Source organism: Danio aesculapii, chromosome 7, assembly GCF_903798145.1.
Source record: "Danio aesculapii chromosome 7, fDanAes4.1, whole genome shotgun sequence".
Classification (NCBI taxonomy): domain Eukaryota; kingdom Metazoa; phylum Chordata; class Actinopteri; order Cypriniformes; family Danionidae; genus Danio; species Danio aesculapii.
Window position 1 is genome coordinate 28,485,980 of NC_079441.1, and position 21,557 is coordinate 28,507,536.

At 35.5% G+C, this 21,557-nt stretch overlaps 1 protein-coding gene across 1 annotated transcript; it reads left to right on the forward strand.

Moving 5' to 3' along the window:
• Positions 1 to 7,003: 7,003 nt before the first annotated feature.
• Positions 7,004 to 20,834, forward strand: pstpip1b (proline-serine-threonine phosphatase interacting protein 1b). Its single transcript, XM_056462833.1, has 15 exons — positions 7,004 to 7,146; positions 9,699 to 9,799; positions 9,875 to 9,949; positions 10,698 to 10,732; positions 10,815 to 10,921; positions 11,126 to 11,188; positions 11,732 to 11,836; positions 13,518 to 13,563; positions 14,568 to 14,647; positions 14,966 to 15,064; positions 15,149 to 15,245; positions 17,980 to 18,049; positions 18,144 to 18,178; positions 18,281 to 18,387; positions 19,921 to 20,834. The coding sequence occupies exons 1-15, from the start codon at positions 7,117 to 7,119 to the stop codon at positions 20,104 to 20,106; spliced, it is 1,236 nt and encodes a 411-aa protein (XP_056318808.1). The 5' UTR covers positions 7,004 to 7,116; the 3' UTR covers positions 20,107 to 20,834.
• The last annotated feature ends 723 nt before the right edge of the window (positions 20,835 to 21,557 follow it).

The window sequence follows — 21,557 nt, forward strand, 5'->3', positions numbered from 1 at the left end:
CAGAATCACCTGTTAGTCTACTACTAAGGTTGCTGTGTGTGTGTGTGTGTGTGTGTGTGTGTGTGTGTGTGTGTGTGTGTGTTTGTGTGTGTGTGTGTGCGTTAGGCCCTCACAAATTCTCGCTAAGGTGGTCTCCTCAGCTTGTGTAACATGATTCTTTGAACAGAAAATGCACAGGAGGAGAGAAAGAGAGAGGCTGGACAAAAGCCCCAAACAGCAGCTCTAGTCCAGTAGGTAAAAGTGGAGTTATCCCGAATGGCTGTGTTCGATTGGTGTGTAATGCATTCTGGGGGCTGGTGGTGGGAGCAGGACGGATGGCGCCACACTGCTGGCCCACTGATACACTACACCAGCAGAACACAACCCAAGGGAAGCAGCCACATCAATACACACACACACACACACACACACACACACGCACAGACACCCACACACACACACAGAGCACCTGCAGGCCAGCTGGAAACCCGAAAGCATCTGCGGAGGTGTTGATGTTAATCATTGCAAGAGATTGTGTATTATTGTGACAGGATGGGGAGTGAGAAGAGTGTGTTGATATTAGTGTGTGTGTGTCTATGTGTGTGTGGGTCTGTGCTAGTGTTTTGAAGGGGAGAGTGTGTAACAGTTCATTCATCAAACCTGAATATATTCGTTGAGCCCCTCTTTCTCTGAAGGTCATCCCTCATGTCTCGAGAGAGGGGGAAAGCCAGATCGATTATGATAAAAATACACCTGTGAAGGACACACACACACACACAGATATAGATATGACCACTATCGCATTCAATTACTTTATCATTTGTAAAGAAAGCGCTATCTAGGAATAAAGATTCAAATAACACGGTGTGTATTGTAAATAATGGCTGGAAAGATGTGGAGATGCTGAGGATATAAGCCCATGGAAGTGTATCTTTACAATGATCAATAACACTGAGTTGAAATTTGTATTGCTACCTTTTGAAAAAAAATTATAGCTAAGAGAGTTAATATAGCACTTAAATACTTAATATTTTATCATATTGATATTTTGGATTATATATTTTTTTTATTTTTATAGAGAGTTATAGAGAGTTCATTCATTTTCTTTTGGCTTAGTCCCTTATTTATCAGGGGTCGCCACAGCAGAATGAACCGCCATCTATTCCAGCATGTGTTTTATGCAGTGTATGCAACCCAGCACTGGGAAACACCCATACACACTCATTCACACACATACTTAAACACTATGGCCAATTCAGTTTATTCAATTCATCTTTATAACATGTCTTTGGACTGTGGGGGAAACCGGAGCACTCAGAGGAAACCCACATGAACACGGGGGGAACAGGCAAACTCCACACAGAAATGCCAACTGGCCCAGTCGGGACTTGAACCAGTGACCTACCTGCTATAAGGTGACAGTGCTAACCACTGTGCCACCCTTTTAGAGACTTCTGTTTCATATAATCTCTGTTGCGATCAGTACAACATTCTGTAGTACTTTTATTATGTAAATAGACATTTTAGTCTGTAAAATCAGTTACAGGCCTATTTAATATTTAAATATTAATAATATTTGTTCATATTTCAGTATCTTACAATATCAATGCAGCATTTTACATACATTTATGATTTCATTTTGGCTGTGAATTGCCTTGTGGAACTTTTTTCAGTAATTCGCCTGTAAAAATCACTTTAGAGAGATTTATTTTATTCAAATCAAATGAAAGATGCTCATACAGTATAAGGTTATACCAGCAAAAGTCATTAGCATTCTCAACTCAAATATGAGCAAATCAACCAGACTATACAATGTTATGAAGAACAAATAAACAAACAAATAAGAAACAACAAATACATTTCATTAAATTAATTAGATTATTTGATCAACATTCTTTCCATTTCAACATTATTGCATAGTTTTATATTTACAAAATATTAATGGTACCAAAAAGGTCATTTTAGCTTTCCCTTTTAACCAGGAAATGGGTGGCTCTTTCTTTTCAAAAAGTGGACCTTTTTGCAGTTATTCACCTTATTTTTTATTTAATAATGAGATTTAAATACAGGTTTTTCGAGACATTTTAAGCACTATTTTTAGCTGAATTGACTTGTTGGATGGTCATCATATAACTACACATTTTGATGTATTTTCTAAACATTTTGAATAAATAAAATGTGAAAAAGAAAAACATATATATATATATATACTTATACTTATACTTAAATATGACCAGCACTTTCAACTTTTCCTCAGTTTATAAATAAAAAATAGTTAAAACATAATAATAGTAATTATTATAAAATGGTATTCAAATCAGTTTTAATATGGGCCGCTTTTGGTGCTTCACAGCTTTTTGTTGCTCATTTTTTGTTTCAAGAGTAGGCCTAAGCTCCAAAGATTAAGAATAAAAATTACTTGTGAAATGTTTTCTCTATTTAAAAACAACACAGTATCGAACTATGACTTCACTTGTATGTTTCGTGCACAGCTGGATGTTAGACTCATGAAAAATAATTGTTTGCACTGAACAAAACAGATTAGCAGAAGTCACACCGATGTGACAACCAACAAAAGATTTCGCTCAATCTTAAAGCCTTTTTTGATGAGTTTTTTTCACAATAGCAGTCAAAATAGGACAAATGAGCTCATGTATGGGAAAAATTCTGGACCTTTGTCAGTGAGGGGTGGGTCTTCCTAAATATTTAAAATAAAGAAATATGAATAAATTACTTATTTTTAAAATACAAATTTATATATCATTAGAAAAAAATAGGAATCTGTTAAAGTTTTACATTTGAAACTGAAGCCAATTGTCATTTATTAGGCAAATAACAAACTGGCCAGCACATTCAACTTTCCTCAGTCGGAATTTGGCCATTTCAATAAAAAAATATTAAAATATTTAGAATAAAAGTTACTTATAAAATGTTTGTTTTCTATTTAAAAAACAACACAGTAGTGAAATATGACTTCTCTTACGTCAGATTGTGTGTTCACTTGCACAACTGGATGTTGGACTGTGGATGTTAGCATTGGGCAAAACTGACTAGCTTAAGTAAACACAAGATTCCACTAGCTCTTAAAGCCTTTTTCAATGGGTTATTTTCACTATTTATGATGACATAGCAGTCAAAATAGGACAAATTAGCTCATTATGGGACAAATTCTGGGACTTTGTCAGTGAGGGGTAGGTCTTCCGAACCATCCGAACCCCCCCTGGCTACGGGCCTATTAACTACACACACACACTTGCGCGTACACACTACGTCAGTCTGTCTGCAGGCTAACCACAATCCTCCTGCCTGCTGTGGCGACCGCAAGCAGTCAACAATGCCACACTCAGCATCATACTGCATAACAGAGCGATCAATACACGCACACACACACACAAACCACCACCACGCTGTTCATCACATCAATCGATAATTATGTACACCGCCACATAGCTCAACAGCAGTTACACATTCTTCTAAAATGTCTATAAAGACATAAATACATATCTATATAAATATTCACAAGTAACGCTGCCTGCACACACCACCTTGTAAACAAAAAAGACAAACACCAAGGATAAAAGCAAGATAATGTAATGGCTGGCCGACATTTTTATATGAAAAATGGTATATTTGTACCTAATTGAACCCTAAAAATTATCTTAATTATGGCTAGCTGTTTAACAGTTAAAAAACATGCTACACTGTAAAAAAAATTCAGGTTGTCTTAAATTTTTAAGCTGAATCAAAATAACCTTATGAGTCCATTGAACTTATATTATGTTAAACTGACTTAAAACTGCTTGCATAACTTATATTAACTTAAGTTGGAACATGAATAACTTAATTTAATAAGTTACAATGAACTAAAAACATATCCTGACATATTTTGAAGATACTTGTAAATATTTTTAGATTCTAATAGTGTATTCATTGAGTATAACCACTTTATTAGCTACTAGTGCTAATACTTTACATTTTAAAAATATAGTTCTAGTATTTATTCATTAGATACTCATTTATTAGATACTTGCACTCATTCACAAGGTAGTACTTTTAAGTAGACAGACACTTGTATATTTAATTAGAAGCTAGTATCTATTCGTTAGATACTAGTATTTCAAATATTAGTACTTATTCATTAAATACTAGTACGTATATAAAAAGTAGGCTTCTAGTAATTGGTGACCAAAATTCCCCAAATGTTCTGTTGGGAAATTTTCTTTGTCAGTCGAACTTATTTTATTGGCAACATTTTCTCATTCTCTTTAATTTCATTTATTCATTTTCCATCAGCTTAGTCTATATATCAGAGGTCACCACAGCGAAATGAACCGCCAACTATTCCAGCATTTGTTACAAAAAACAAACAAACAAAACAACAACAAAAAAACCCTGCATCATTAAAGGAATGTTCATTTTAACATTCCCAGAACATTCTTATTCCATTACCAAAAAATAAATAAATGGGAACCATGTTGAAAGGTTAGTGGAATATTCTGTTTTTACTGGGTAAAAATCTATTAGTGTTAGAAATGGCAGCATGCAAATAAGTACTAGTTTGCTCATAGATTAAATGTTAAAATGACTTCTCATACCCAGATAGCAAGATTCATGTGGCTCAAATCTGGCCCACACCAAACACATCCAGCCCACATACCACAGGGAATAATGGTACTTGGGCGGTAAGCTCCTGTTTGCCAGATCTGGGCCACAATTAAGTCATAGCAATATCACATATCAGCCAGAATTCAACCAAATGAACCAGAACTGACCTTATTCTGGGCCACAGTTTGCTTTTATTTTGGCCCAGATCCGGCCCACACCAGACACTTACATCCGGCCCATGTAGAAAGAGTTTACTGTGCCAAATATTATAGATAACTGGACCACATTTTCCATATTTTCTCAGGGCCACTTTAGGCTCACAGCCACATTAGCCAGAGCTTACTGTGTCAAATATTTGCCAAAAGTTGCCCACATATGTTTTAAGATAACTGGGTCCCATTTGTCATATAAAATCTGCGCCACTTTGGGCTCACAGACTCACTAGCCAGAGCTTACTGTGCCAAATATTTTCTAAAGGTGGCCCATATATGTTTGATAATAACTGGGCCACATTTGCACCTGTATGTGAGCCACTTTACCCTTAAATAACTATGCCACATTTTTGCCAACTGTGGCCCAAATTCGTCTCCTGTCATTTTGGCCAAAGTTACCATTGTCCACATGGGCTACATTAGGTTCATATTCAGATTACATTTTGCCATTAGTGCCAAATCTTTGCCTTAAATGGCCCATATATGAATTGGAATCTTTGGTCCCCTTTTGACATTGTACAGGTGGGCCACTTCAGGCACATGATCATTTTGTATGGGGTGAAAGAAGACAACCAGTGCCACATGACTGCCTAAAGTGGCCCACATTTGTATGCTATCTGGGTACTCATCGGTGTAATCTATTGTAGTAACCTAATTTGACACAAAAACTGTTAATTTAGGTATTGCTACAAGCAGCATTTTTTTGCTTCTCTGACACAGCCATATTTCAAAGATTTGTTGGCCTACAATAGATAGCTGAGAAAAAAACTTGGTTGCATTGGCAGTGTAATTAATGTGTGATAGGTATGCGCACTCTTTCATCGCCTCCTTGTACTTAAGTTTACCCTCCCTCATTTCTAAATCTAAAAATGTCCAGCTGGTGTGACTCATTAGCATTGCTACAGAGAATAGCACCACAAATCTTTCAGCCAGTGAACAGCTTGCATTAATACCTCCAAACTCATTGTGATTTTTTTGTCATTGTGGGGACTTTCAATTGACTTTGAATATTAGCTATTGATGCTTTCTTGCTTAAACTGGACAGTCTTTAACCTTTTGATTTACTTTATATTTACAGTTTTTTGGCCCAAAATTTTGCGATTATTAATAATTTATATATTATTTATAGCTTGCTATCATTAATAATAATAATAACAATAATAATAATAATAAATAAATATATATATATATATATATATATATATATATATATATATATATATATATATACATACACACACATATATACATATACACACATATATACATATACATATATATATATATATATATATATATATATATATATATATATATATATATATATATATATATATATATACACACACACACATTAAACGTGATTTGCATAGAACTTGTTAAATTTCAATGTGGGGAAAAACATTAAAAAAATTATTACTGCAGAAATTTCCTTTAGACATTTAATAAGTTAATTCTCAATTAGCAGATTTGTCTATTTATTCACAGAACCCAATGTATTTGATGAAAGCTGTAAGTGTATCTTGATTTATAACCATTCCTACCTTCACACACACATCTATTATGCTGGACACAGACACGCTTTAAGGACCTTCTCCTCTCTGCAAATGGGCTGTTTAGATTTTCACACTGTATCGATCTCAAAGTGAGATGCTTGCTCACCCAGACACTTCCTCGGATCGTTGGGTCAAGTCGAGTGTGATAAAACATTTACCCGAGCCAGCGGAAACGTAATATCCAAACTAATACGCTCTTTTAAGATAGGAGGTTTGTGTCTCCCTCTTTTGGCTAAAGTGTACTATAGCAATCGTTATACCGAAAAGAAGTACCGTGATGATGGAAGAGATAGCCGTTTTTTATACACATAGAAGAATTGTTCACTAACTGAGTCGGTTGACGCCGAACAAATCTATTTGTTTAACAGTAAACTATGCTAAATAAAAGTTAAATATGAATTTAAATAATTTTGCATTGCAGTGCAATTCTAAGTTAAAACATTTAACATTTAACTAAACACCAGTTGTTTAGTCGCTTGTCCTACGAGTTTCCTTGTGATCTCTGCAGAAACTGCGCGCTGAAGAGTGACATCAGCATTATTCTTCCTCTTTCAAAGAGCTTGTGAAAACGTCAAGAGATCAAAGTTGACCAGCTAAAAGCGCCAGCACGCTGTTTCTTCCTCATTTCAAACTTTGCCTTTGCGTGTTGCTTCTCAGTGTTGCTTGTGTATGTTTAATCTTAATCTTGTCTCAGAAATTAATTATAATCTATGTCTTAACACTGTTTTTTAAAGAGACACTTTTAAGGACTAACTTGTTGCAAGATGGCTTTACTGTTTTGCGATTCTTTCTGGGTAAGTTCTTCTTTATAATTTTACTTACTGTGTGAAGTATTAGTTCCTGTATATTTGGTCTAGTTTAATGGGTTTAATAAGTTAATCGTTACGCTTAAAAACATTAAGCCGCATTCAAGACGTTGTTATTGACATCTAATCCTACTCGCTGTTCATGGTTCCCTAAATCTTTCGTTTTTAGACCTCATAAAATATAAATAAAATCACCAGAGACTTCATGAAGCAGCCTACACTTTGCTAGTACCAAGACATGGACCATTTTTTGCGTTTAAAACTGCTTTAATTCTTTTAAAAACATATGGTGCTGGAAGCATAATATTGACATGAGCATCACATATTTGCTGCACATCCATGTTTGATTCTCCTGTTCCAGAACATCCCACAGATGCTCTATTAGAATGAGTACAGGAAACTCATTACTATGTTCAAGAAACCTTTTTGAGAGGATTTGAGCTTTGTAACACAGTGTGTTTTGTAGCCTGCTGGAAGTATTCATCACAAGATGGGTACTGTGCTCATGTTTGTTCCCAAGGTTTGTTCTCCACTTCTGTGAATTGGTGGTGTTTTGGTTCTTTACCTGCAGTTCAATTTGCTGTGGCGACCCTTGATAAAACAGGGACTAAGGAAAATTAATGAATGGTTCATTACTACACTTTAGGCTTGCTTGGAGTTGCTCTTCAGCAGATCTGAATTAAGCTTCTACAGTAATATCTGTATTAAATTGAAATGAATCCGCACTCTTACTTGATACGCGGATTTGCAAAATGGGAACTACTGTTTTGTCTTTTTCCCTCTTCATGTACAGTATGTTAAACTGCCTCGATGCATTCTAAATTGTAAAAGTGCTACTTGTCTTGCTCATCAAGCGATGGACATGGTCAGCAGTATTTCTCAATTTGATAAGCAGATGTGAACGGTAGCCCCATTTTCCTGTTTTTAGCTGACAGGTCTGAAACATGTCAGCTGCAACTTTTGCTGCTATATATGATTTGTTTTAAGTGTAGTTTATTTATAAACTAATTTCGAGAGAATCACGTGCTTAAGATTGCTGGCTGCTGGTCCCGCAATATCCAATTTATGATTCACTAATCAGATGATTTCTAGCCACTATAAATACCCTAGGTTCCATACCACAGTAATCCCTACTCCTCCTTCTCCCGAGATGGGTGGCATGGTGGCCCAGTGATTAGCACTGCTGCCTCACAGCAAGAACATCTCTGGTTCTAGTCATTACCAAGCCAGCCTACGTTTCTGTGTGGAGTTTACATGTTCTCCCCATGCTCACGTGGGTTTCCCTCGGGCCCCCTGGCTTCCTCCCATCATCCAAAAACATGCAACTTAAGTTAATTGACTAATCCAAATCGACATGCTCCTAGTAAGTAGTTATCTCTCAAGAGCAATCACTATCTGTTCATTAGCTTCTACAGCAGGGGAGTTCTTGAGTTCTACCTGAGCTCAAACTCCCCTCTCGCCCTGCAACGGGAGGGAGCCCCGGACTTGAGGATCTTAAGAGCTCAGGGCTTTCTCCCGGGACAGCATGCCAAACAAGCTTTATAAACAATTATCAGCTAAGTGTGAATTGTTGAAAGTTCAGCATGTTGTTTACTCAGACAGAACCTTTAGTAGACCATAGTTGCTGTTTGAGTTGCTGTTGTCTTTCTGTCAGCTTTAACCAGTCTCCTCTGACCCTAACAAGGCACAGAACTGCCATTTAATGGATATTAGCTCAATTGTGACAACTCTCTGTAAACCCTAGGAATTCTCATGTGTCTGAAACGAAGAGAACACTGAGTACGTTTACATGGACGTGATTAAGACAATACTCTGATTAAGAGTCTACCATGTAAACAGTGATTTTCGATTAATTTAATCCGATTAAGGTCATAATGGAACTAAAGAGAAATCGAATTAAGACATGTGGAGTATGCCGATTTTAGTCGCAATATTGAAGCGCAGTAAAGACATGTAAACACCTTAATCGAACTATTACCATCATGTAGGACTTTTCGCCATGTTTTGTAACAGGATAGTCCACACACACACACACACACATGGCTGTTTTACACTTTTTGCACCTACCGAGTCAGTGCAGACCACAGACACCTGCATTATGAAATGTGGAGGGTTTTTTTCTTCCATTCAGCATGCGGTATGAACTTCTATTAAAACAACACTCTTCCAGCAGTTCATAGTTGCATCCAATATCTCGTTTGTCATGAAGGGCATGCATGAAATGTTCCCGAATGAGAGTGAAAGTGCCAAACTGCAGGTAAAGTCAACAAATTAAAAATGAAACACCCGAAATTACATGAAACTCCGGAAGAAATGTGGATAGCGCGGTGACGCAATGACGTAAATGAGGCAAATAATTTGATTACTGATGTCCATGTAAATGTAGTCATTGTTGGTTTATGAAATACTCTGACCAGAATGTCTTGAACCAACAATTACAGTATGCACATTCAGAGCCAATTAAATCACTAGTTCTTCCTCATTCTGATGCTCGATTAAAATTTCAGCAGAATTTCTTGACCACGTCAATGTCTTTTCAGGGAACTGACTTCACTGACCAGTCAGGTTATGAGGCGATATTGCAAAGGCTACAAGATGGCCGACACATGTGCAAAGATGTAGAAGAACTGCTGAAAATGAGGTATGGAATTATTATTTACTGTAGAAATGTGTGTCTCTGCAAATGTCAGTGTGTCACTTCTGCCTGCTTTTCTAGAGCACTAGCGGAGGAGAAGTATGGACGAGATCTGGTGGCAATCGCTCGAAAGGCAGAAGGCCAAACTGAGATCGGGTGAGAAGGTTTATGAAGGTCATGCAAACATATACCAGTTCAAACACGCACCTATTCCTCCAATTTTAAATAACATGACCGGCGTTGAGAAAAGTTACATCAAAAAGAAATACATATCAGACTTAAGTTTATTTTTAAAAGTAACTAAAAGTAATGTGAGGTGACACGGTGACTCAGTGGTTAGCACTGTTACCTCACAGAAAGAATGTCGCTGGTTCGTGTCCCGGCCAGGCCGGTTGGCATTTTTGTGTGGAGTTTGCATGTTCTCCCCATGTTGGCGTGGGTTTCCTCTGGGTGCTCTGGTTTCCCCCACAATCCAAAGACATGCGCTATAAGTGAATTGAATAAACTAAATTGGCCATAGTGTATGTGTGTGAATAAGTGTGTATGGATGTTTCCCAGTACTGGGTTGCAGCTTGAAGGGCATCTGCTGTGTAAAACATATGCTGGATAAGTTGGCGGTTCATTCCACTGTGGCGACCCCGGATGAATAAAGAGACTAAGCCAAAAGAAAATGAATGAATGAATGAATGAATGAAAAGTAATGTGTTGGTTAGTTTTGCATTTTATGTTTTCTTTCTTTTTTCATCTCAGCTGGGCTTGAGATTGTAATATATTACTTGTAAGGCTAACATTTTCCAAAACCAGTGTTGTTATTTAAATTTGTTACTTATTGACCATGGCTGCCCCTTATTCAAGTAAAATCCAAGTGTTAAAATATAAAAGTGTCTCATTTTTTTTTCTTCAGAACACTGAAGGCGGCATTTGACAAGTTTAAAGAGGGTATGTGAGGTGATGCACTTCCTTTTTTGCCTTCTGCCTAAAATATGCTGGAATGCTCAGTCTGAGTTGCGTTGTTTTCCAGAGATCGAGAAGACAGGAAACCTGCACATCCAACTATCTGAAAGGATAAAGGAGGAAGTTCTGAAAATAGAGGTTTTTCGAGAACACCAGAGGGAACAGAGAAAAAAGGTAGAAGATAAAATCGTACTCGCACTACACAATGGTCATAGCTGAGGTTATTCAAGTGCCATAAGCAAAAGAGGAAGAGATCGGTCATGTTTTTGAGCACATAAGCATTGTGGATGGCATGAAAAGTAGTGTAAGTAGTCAATAATAAATGAAACGAATAATTAAGATGGAGAGTAATGGCTATTTTTTTTCTTTCCAAATTAGCTTGAAGAGATTATTGAAAAGCTGCAGAAGCCTAAAATGGTGTTGCATAAGAAGACCATGGAGGTAAGAACAGTAAGCGAGATTAAAATCTAGTATTTTCCAGCCATAAATAAACATAGATTTTCTCTTTCAGATATGTTTGTGATTAGTTGCTCATGGTGTACCTGTAAGGACACATGACTCTCAGGGTCCACTCAAATTCAGTATCAGCCAAAAGAGGAAGCCAAGAGAAACTGAAAGAAGAAACAGTCGCCCCTTAGCAATGCAGTGAATATAATAGCAGAAGGCATTTTTAGCTTGAGAAGTTTTCACACTTAACTAAATAAATGTTTTGTTAGTTTCTATTTTCCTTATTTGCCACCAGCAAATGCACAGGTATTGAAATGGAGTAAGAATAGGTTGTTTGGTTTGTAGGTCTGCACGCTCTCTCTGGATATAATAAGACTTGAACTTCCTGTGCTGTACGACCACACAAACACCACAGATCATGAGATACATTTTTGTTGCATTCATGTAATGAGCACTGTAGTATACCCCCACTCCCTGCTGACTTTCATCTTGCACTTTTACTTATTTTGAATCTGTTCTCTTTACTATGTCCAACAGTCAAAACGATTATATGAGCAGAGATGTAAGGAAGCTGATGAATCTGAACAAGCAATGGGAAAGAAGACAAATGTGAACACATCCACTCATCGCCAGTCAGAAAAAGTGAGGGGATTTGTTTATTTATTTATTTATTTATTTATTTATTTTTACATATGCTATAGCTTTTATTTAATAACTAAATACACTAAATTGTCCTTCTAAAATGGCTATTTTAATTCTGGAAATTTAGACCGTTGTGGAAATTTACCTGTGGCAGGTTTGTGGTCACAATAGGGCCAAAAATGAGGATTAAAGCAATGCAAACTTGTTTCAGTCTGACAGGCATCATTTCACATAGCATTAAAAAGCTACTACCATCAGACAGTACACACTTTCATTTCCTTACAAAACAGTCTTTGTGTTCATTTTTTATAAGTGTTTTGCATTTATGTTTCACTGCATGTGTGTTAGATCTTGGTTTATATGTAGAAGTCTTGATTTTATTCAGTTCTGATTCACAAGCCCTCCACTTGGTTAAATTCAATGAAAGTTTTGACTTGATTTGTTTAATTGACTTTAGATTTAATACAGTTTACAAATGGAGAATTAGTGAGATGTAGTATTGTCAATTATGGTTTTACCCATACTCAAATTGCTTTTGATTCATCCAAGAGTACACACTCACTAGTGAGAAGTGAGAGCATGCTCAGACACACACATCTGGAGCAGTGGGCAGCTATTGCGTCCAGCGTCCAGCATCCAGCGAGGTGTCTTGTGGTTGTTTTTAGAAGAGATACAGCTGCAGCCGGAAGTTAATGAGAATTATTTATATTATGTAATAAATTACCCATTAAATTGCATTTTATTAATGTCTACCTCTACCCCGATCCTAAACCCAACCCTCACAGTAATGTAAAAAAGTATTTATAATGAGAATATTTTTTTTTAATTACCCATAAGTTATATTTTATTAACATCTACTTCTACACCGACCCTCATGGTAATGTAAAAATATTGTTGTACATCAGTGTCACAAAAATTATGCTATATTGATGCATTGATGCGAGAATCCGCAGCTGTATCTCATCTAGATTTCACCATATCTTGCCCAAGGAAACTTCATTTGAGTGTTGAAGAAGGGAAAGAGTGCAGTCTGTTCAATCCCTCCACCTTCTATTCATGCCAGGTCCAACACCCTAATCATTAGGCCACAACCGCACCAGTAAAAAGTAATTAAGAACTCTATTAACTCTTTTATTACATGAAAACAGACCCCAAATCTTATTTTAAATCCACTCAATTAGTAGTCAGAATATTGACCTTATTCTGCAATGCAGAGGTAAGCTCTTTTCTGTGGTTGTTTTGAAAATTGAGAACTTTTGATTAGTTTGACTGTGGGGGAAATGACTAGGATTAACGAACACTAGTGAACGGTCAAACTACTTGCTCTACAAACAGGTGTGTTTATGACAGTATATAAAAAGAAAAAGAAAATGTCAGTTTTCAACATCAAGCAGCAGAATGAGCTGTTTTTTTACAGAAATGAACGAGACCTGAAGTCAAAAAGTTTTCAATGGTTGCAATAATTTAATGGTTGTTAAAGAATAAGGTCAATATCATATTGGACAATATAAACTGATTATTTTTGAGAATCAATATCAAATTTACCACATTTTAAAAATAAATATTAATAAAATCATCCTAAAATATCTATATTATGTATAAAATACATTTTACACTACTGTTCAAATATGGCTGGTTGAAATACTGAGTATTTATCAGTCTGTCTTGTACTATATTACAGGTGATGAACAGAGCCCGGTTATGCAGACAAGCAGCCAACCTTGCAGGTTTGTGCTAAGTCAAAATTATCAATTAGTCAATCAATCAGTCATTGTGTCCACATATTAATTAACACTACTGCTCAAAATTTGTCTCGTAAATTTATTTGATTAAAATACAATCTAGTATTCAGCTTAAAGTGCAATTTAAAGGCTTAATTAGGTTATCTAGGCAAGTTCGGTTAATTTGGCTAGTCATTGGACGACAGTGGATTCATTCATTCATTGTCCTTTGGCTTAGCCCCTTATTTATCAGGGGTCACCACAGCGGACTGAACCGGCAACTATTCCAGCATATGTTTTACACAGTGGATGTCCCTCCAGCATATACCCATATACACACACATCTACACACACTCATACACTACACCCAATTTATTTAGTTTACCAATAGCTCATATCTTGGGTTGTGGGGGAAACCGGAGCACCTGGAGGAAACCCACGCCAACATGGGGAGAACATACAAACTCCACACAAATGCCAACTGGCCCAGCCTGGACTTGAACCAGCAACCTTCTTGCTATGAGGTGACAGTGCTAACCACTGAGCCACCATGCCACTGTGGCTTGTTCGGTTGCTAATCAACTAAACAATAATTTCGTAATGGGGTTAATGTTGACCTTAAAAATGGCTTTAAAACATATATAAAAATTGTTCATTCAAGCCAAACTAAAAGAAATACTCCAGACTTTCTCTAGGAGACATAAAACATTAGGAAACACTTTCAAATATTTCCAAAGTTTAACAGATGTTTAACAGTGCAGGGAAATTTTCTCAAGGAAAACACATTTCACAAGAAGGCTAATAATTTAGCCTTCAGCTGTAAATAGTAATGTTTATTTTGCACATTTGATCAGTTCAATTCAGTCAAAATTGTACTGACTCCAGAAAAACTTGCATAAAATTGTGATTGATGTGAAAGCTCTAAATGAATCTGGATATTTCCAAGCTCAGAGAGTAAAACAGTAGGCTGTTTGTGGCATGTTAACATCAACAGAGTATTTCTGGTTTAGAAAAGCAGTACAGGTGGAATGTTGATCAACTAGAGAAAACCTGCCAGGACTGGGAGAGCACATACAGGAGCGCATGTGAGGTAAAAAATAAAAATAACATGTATAAAACTTGCATAGACTACTGAAAGGTAATGTGAACACAGCAGGAATAATCATGGTTAATCATAATCACGACCATGTCTCATAAACATGTGATTACCAGTCATAGACTTGTGCTGTAGAAGTGGAATATTGTTATGGGTGTACTACACAGAGTTAGATGAGTCAATAAATGTCATAGCCAAAAATAAAAAAGAGGAAACAGCTTTTAGTTTTCAACATATTTTAACAGGAAGCGGCATCACACATTTTACAGAAGGAACAAAAATATTTTATATTGACGTTGTATCTTATCGTAGGTGTTCCAGCAGCAGGAGTCTGAGCGCATTAATATCTTGCGCTGTGTGTTATGGGAGCATTGCAATCTGCTGTCCAAGCAGTGTGTCCACGATGATGATGTAAATATGCAGCTTTGTTCATCTTTATGTACTGTTAATAGGAGCCCAGGCAAATATTATTTACAAATGGCCATTGTTTTGTAGTGTTATGAGGAGGTGAGGAAGATTCTAGAGCAGTGTGACATTGTTGCGGACAACAATAACTTTATTAGGATGAAAAAGACTAGCAGTCATCCCCCAGGTAAATTCATCATCCTTATCAAAATCATCATGATTTAATATGGGTTTTTTATTGACTGACATTAAATTATGTGATGTCAAATTGAGAGTTTTTTAGCTGTAAATCTACCAGCCATCCAAGATGTAGGTGACTTTTTTTCTTCAAGAACATTAAATGAAGTCAGTCCCTACTGGCGCTTTCATAGTTAAATAAACCTATGGGTAATTAAAAAATTGCAGGTACATTTTGTGTCTCCAAGATAAACCTAAATTCAGAAACCTTTAAAGAACAGTTTTTATAATAACACAATTTAAATCATGTTATCTCTAAAAATAATGCTTGGATGTGTATTATGTGAAAATATGAACTTAAAGACTCCCACTTTACAAATGATTTATTGTTTCTGCCTGAATCCTACATTAAACTTCGGTTATAATGAACTAATTAAGTCCAAAATTCATTACTTGTAAAATTGTATTACTTGTAATTAGCTAATCAGTAATCATTTTATGTCTGTCCCTACTGTATGTTCTGGTCAACACTGTTACAGTGTGTCCTACACATGTTGTGGTGCTGTGACATTTTATTTCAGTAGCATTCATTTTCGTTCATTTTCCTTGAACTGAAATGATACAATAAATGTAGAATTAACAGTAAACTGAATCTATTACTAAAGTAAAACAGTGCAAAATAAAATATGCTTAAATCTGACAGGAAATGTAAAATGAACTGACACCCACAAAATGTCTATTTTAGTAACAGTTTCTACTTCCGCGATGTCGCAGCAAAACATCAGCATAAACTAATATTACAATTATCACCTCACGTACATATTATGTGCTTTATTCAGTTTTAGATGCTACCACTGTGAGTTTGAACATCATTTTACATGACATTTATCACCATACTACTAAAGGCAGGAGTAGAAAGGTCACCTCACAGGGTGTCTGCGGAGTCTTAAAAAGTCTTAAAATGTCTTAAATCTCAAAATCTAAATTTTAGGCTTTAAAAAGTCTTTAATTTACTGAAACATTGTGTTGTAGGTCTTAAATCTTTTTAAAACAGGTCTTAATTTTCCGTTGTTCATGTATTGGTACCCAATCTGTCCAACAGCCATGCAATCACCAATCAAGTGCTTCATGTATTTACTGCTGAGGACACCGACCTGGACAGATTGTTGTGCAAGAATTAGTTTCTTATAGTTTTTGAACATTTGTTAATTTTAGTTAAAAAAAAGTTTATGTTGGAAAAAAAGTGTATACATGTAGAGCTTGCTAGATTACACACAATATTTAAAATATTTTGCTAAGAATTAATATTATTCATTTATTGTATTATTAAATGTATTAAATTATAATAATTTTTTGATAGGGCAAATAAAAATCTTTTCCATCTGGGACATTTGAAACATTCCTCAGCATTTAACCCTTTATGAGTCTAAAATTTCATTCATAATGGTCTTAAAAATGTCTTGAAAAGTCTTAAATTTAACTTGGTGCAACATGCAGAAACCCTGCCTCAGGTCTTGAAAATAAAATAACTTGTAAATGGTTTGAAAATGAAAGTCAGAACTGTGACTCCTGATCTCACAAGGAAACGTAACTATTTTACACTCAGTTTAGTGACAAGTTCAGTTATATGAAAATGTACTTTTAAAAAGGAGGTGTGGCACCAAACCTCACCCCTAAACCCAACTGGCATTGGTGGATAAGCAAATTGTACGAATGAGATCGTATGAATTTATATGAATTAGCCACTAAATCAAAAAGCTACAAATTTCCGTGAGATTGTGTTGGGTTTGAAGCACTGATAGGAAAAGCATATGACTTGCTCAAAGTGAGTTTACTTCTTCTCTTATTGATTTGTGCAGAATGTTTAGGAATTAGGATACACTAATGATAGATTCAGTATTTGTCAACCCTGTTATTATGATATTTCAGAGAAATTGACATTCACTTTTTAAAAACAATAATTTGATGAATGGATGTAAATATTATATAATATATACAAGCGGTTGAAATTGTCAACTCTTATTGTTCACTACATATTAGTAGTTTACAAATATGAACAATAATTAAACGACAATTAATAATAAATGTTTCAAATAAAATCTAATTAATATAAAATGTTTCCTGTCACATTTAAGCATATTTTGCGATATTTTACTTTATTAAGGGATTCAGTTTACTGTAGATTATACATTTATTACATATCATTTCAATTCAAGGAAAATGAATGGAAAATGCAACTGAAGTGGATGATATGCACATGAAATATACCTGTACTTCTTGTCATGTACAGGTGAAATTAAATAATACTAATGGCCCCTGATAATACGAAAACGATCTGTCTGTGCAAGAAACTGAACATTATTTATTATGTTACCTTTAATTCACAATCTCAGCAGACATTCCTGAGTGCATTTACAAGCAGATTCTTGTAAAAAATAGTTTGCATAAGACCTCAATGTGCCAACAGGAGTCACAGGAATTAAATTTGTTTTGCCTGTATATGTTTTTACTATTATTCTCAAAGTGGTATAATTTTTTTTGCCGAACAACTTGCTTTTTTTAAACCACCAAGAACTATAAATTCAGCTAGAAATCTTAAATAACATCCTACTGACAAAAATTCACTCACATCTTAGATGGCCTGAGGATTAGTAAATTACTTTCATAAGAAGCTTTCATTTTTGGGTAAACTATCCCTTTAAGAACTTGTACACGAGTTGATTCACTTTATCATTTCTCTTCAGCCCTCATTGAGTTTCAGTGTTACTCCGATACGGACACTAATGGAGGAGTCAGGAGGATCCAAACCAACAGGTTAATGTCTGAAGTACTTCAAATGAGTGAAATTGGCATGTTTCATATATAAACATTTGATTGTGATACTCTTTCATATCTTAACTCTCCACAGATTATCTGTCGTGCTCTCTGGGATGTCTTTCAGTGGTCAGTATCAAGTCATAAACATCTTAAAGAGAAGCTGAAAAGGAAGAAGCGTTAAACAAAAGTAGCTTAATCTGCATTGTTTGGATCATCTTTACATTGCAGGGTTTCCTGAAGCAGGAAATAATTCGGGTGCAAAATACACACCTGACCAACAAAGGATAGGAGTGACTGAGGAAAAGTACATGGTGTTATATGAATTTAAAGCTCAGGTAAGTAAATACAAAGTTTTAAATACTTTTATTTTATTTTGTTTATTTATTCATTTACTTAGTTAATTATTTATAGCAAATTTAAAGAGTCTTTATTGACCTCATTTTTTTCACGTACAAGCAGTCGCAACCATTGTTCTAAACCTATCACAGAAACGAGCTTACTTCCAAATTGCAGAATAAGGTCAATAGATTTATTGCAATAAGTTTGTGAGCCTTACACTTTTATCAATGCTGAATCAAATTAACTTTTCTAATCATCTAAACTTACAGTAAATCAATCAAACCGACTAAAAATGTTAACTTATACTTTGTGTTAAAAAAATTTACTTGTTAAAATACACTCACCGGCCACTTTATTAGGTACACCTTACTTGTACCGGGTTGGACCCCCTTTTGCCTTCAGAACTGCCTTAATCATTCGTGGCATAGATTCAACAAGGTATTGGAAATATTCCTCAAAGATTCCACCACATCCCAAAGGTGCTCTATTGGATTGAAATCTGGTGACTGTGGAGGCCATTTGAGTACAGTGAACTCATTGTCATGTTCAAGAAACCAGTCTGAGACGATCCTGCTGGAGGTAGCAATCAGAAGATACTGTAGGTACACTGTGGTCATAAACGGATGTGGTGTTGACACGATGCTCAATTGGTACTAATGGGGCCAAAGTGTGGCAAGAAAATATCTCCTACAGCATTACACTACCACCACCAACCTGAACTGTGATACAATCAGCATGGATCCATACTTAATTTTGTTAATGCCAGATTCTGACCCTACCATCTGAATGTCACAGCAGAAATCGAGACTCATCAGACCAAGCCACGTTTTTTCAATCTTCTATTGTCCAATTTTGGTGAAGCTGTGTGAATTGTAGCCTCAGTTTCCTGTTCTTAACTGACAGGAGTGGCACCTGGTGTGGTCTTCTGCTGCTGTAGCCCATCCGCCTCAAGGTTCGATGTGTTGTGTATTCAGAGATGCTCTTCTGCATACCTCGGTTGTAACAAGTTGTTATTTGAGTTATTGTTGACTTTCTATCAGCTGGAACCAGTCTGGCCATTCTCCTCTGACCTCTGGCATCAACAAGGCATTTGCGCCCACAGGACTGCAGCTCACTGGATATTTTCTCTTTTTTGGACCATTCTCTGTAAACCTTAGAGATGGTTGTGCGTGAAAATCCCAGTAGATTAGCAGTTTCTGAAATACTCAGACCAGCCCGTCTGGCACCAAGTACCATGCCACATTCAAAGTCACTTAAATCACCTTTCTTCCCCATTCTGATGCTTGGTTTGAACTTCAGCAGATTGTCTTCTGACCATATCAGCGTATACATAAATGCATTGAGTTGCTGCCATGTGATTGGCTGATTAGAAATTTGCATTAACAAGCAGTTGGACAGGTGTACCTAATAAAGTGGCCGATGAGTGTACGTTAAAGTAACACAATAACATTTGTTGTCATGACTTAAGTGTCAAATGTTACATTTCACAGCATATAGACTGATAGACATATATTTGTGTTCTCTTTCAGGAAGACGATGAGTTGTCTGTTAGTAAAGGACAAGTTGTGACAATAACAGAGAAAGGTGAGGATGGGTGGTGGAAAGCGTGGTGGAATGGAGTATCCGGGCTGGTTCCTGGAACATACTTGACCAAAATGTCACCGAACAGTTCACGTCTTGCTGCTGCCCATCCTGAGCATAATCCCATCAAATAGAGTTTAGTAGTTTTCACAGCAAGTCATCCTAAATCATAAAAGAGGTTATGGAAATTAACTGTCCTGACAGCACTTTTGTAAGGTCATCTACACACTGCTGCTAATTTTTTTTTGTCAGTTCACCTTTTAGTGCTTAGCTGTATTCTCTTCACACCATTAGTAGTTTACTAATGTAATAGCATTCAGTAATCATATTGGCTGCAGCTATAAGCAAGTTTCTAGAGTGACATACGCAGTGAATCCCCTAAATTATTATTGAGTACAGAATGTGAGTCTGCCCTGAAATAACAATGATTAATAGTGTTATGGTATGTTCACACCAAGCACGATAACTATAAATATAAATATAACAATACATATATTTGTGTCCACACTGACTAGGCAACACAAAGATGCTGAGTGTAGCACAGGATATCTAATGTGCCATTATGTTTACCAGCCTGGCTTGCAGAGCTTCTGAGTATTATGCATCATTAGTAAATTACACAAGAGCTTTATATATTTCAATAGATTCTGACTGGCTGTCAGTGTTTTATCTTTATTAAAATTATAAATGTATATAAGTGCTCAGCAAAAAATGAGTGTGCCTCTTACAGATCTCTCGTTAAAATGAATGTATTCTATAAGATGCTTTACAATAATATATTTGTGTACATCTAGATTAGTCAGGACCAAAGCGAAAACTAAGGCTAAAATAACAAACTCAAGATTACTGTCACAAAAATATCACAATAAATAGTATGCCCAAATTATTCTTATTAGGGTAAAATATTATAAATAAAACATTTAGTTTTTTAATTATTTAATTTTATTATTTTTATTTTGTTTATACAATATTATCTATACAATATTATTCCTAATAGTGTTTAGTGACCAAAATTGTATTATTTTAATTAATAAAACTGTTTTGTTTAAATGCCCCAAAATATATTGACAATATTCACTGAGAAATGTGTAAAGATGTACATTTTTTAAGGGGGTTTGCTCATTTATGCTGAGCACTGTATATAAAATATTCTTAAAAATCTTTCTGAAAGTGATCGCAAAGATATTGTTACATATTTTTTGAAGATTTTTTTTTTCAAAGGCATTTTGCCTTTATTTGACAGGACATTAAAATGGCAGGAAGTGAAGTGGAAAAGGTGCATGAGTCAGGTATCAAAATCTGCACGGCTGAAATGATGTTGCACTCTATATTGGCACTCTAACCTCTAGACTATGGTGCCAGCATAATGTATTATTATATATGTATCATTATATCTGTGCTAACAGAATTAACAATAACAGATGAACTGGCAACCAAAATTAGCTGCAGTGTTTACATGGCCAATGTAAAGTTATTCATACACCAAAGGTATTTATATTTTTAGCTTTATTCCTTTTACTTTTATTTTTTAATATATTATAATATTTGTTTTATATATATATATATATATATATATATATATATA

Bases quoted from the DNA above. Each gene is read 5' to 3' on its own strand.
- pstpip1b (XM_056462833.1), top strand. From the start codon at position 7,117: ATGGCTTTACTGTTTTGCGATTCTTTCTGG. The intron at 10,922-11,125 runs GTAGAAGATAAA...TTTCCAAATTAG, and splicing joins AGAGGGAACAGAGAAAAAAG to CTTGAAGAGATTATTGAAAA. The intron at 13,564-14,567 runs GTTTGTGCTAAG...TTTCTGGTTTAG, and splicing joins ACAAGCAGCCAACCTTGCAG to AAAAGCAGTACAGGTGGAAT.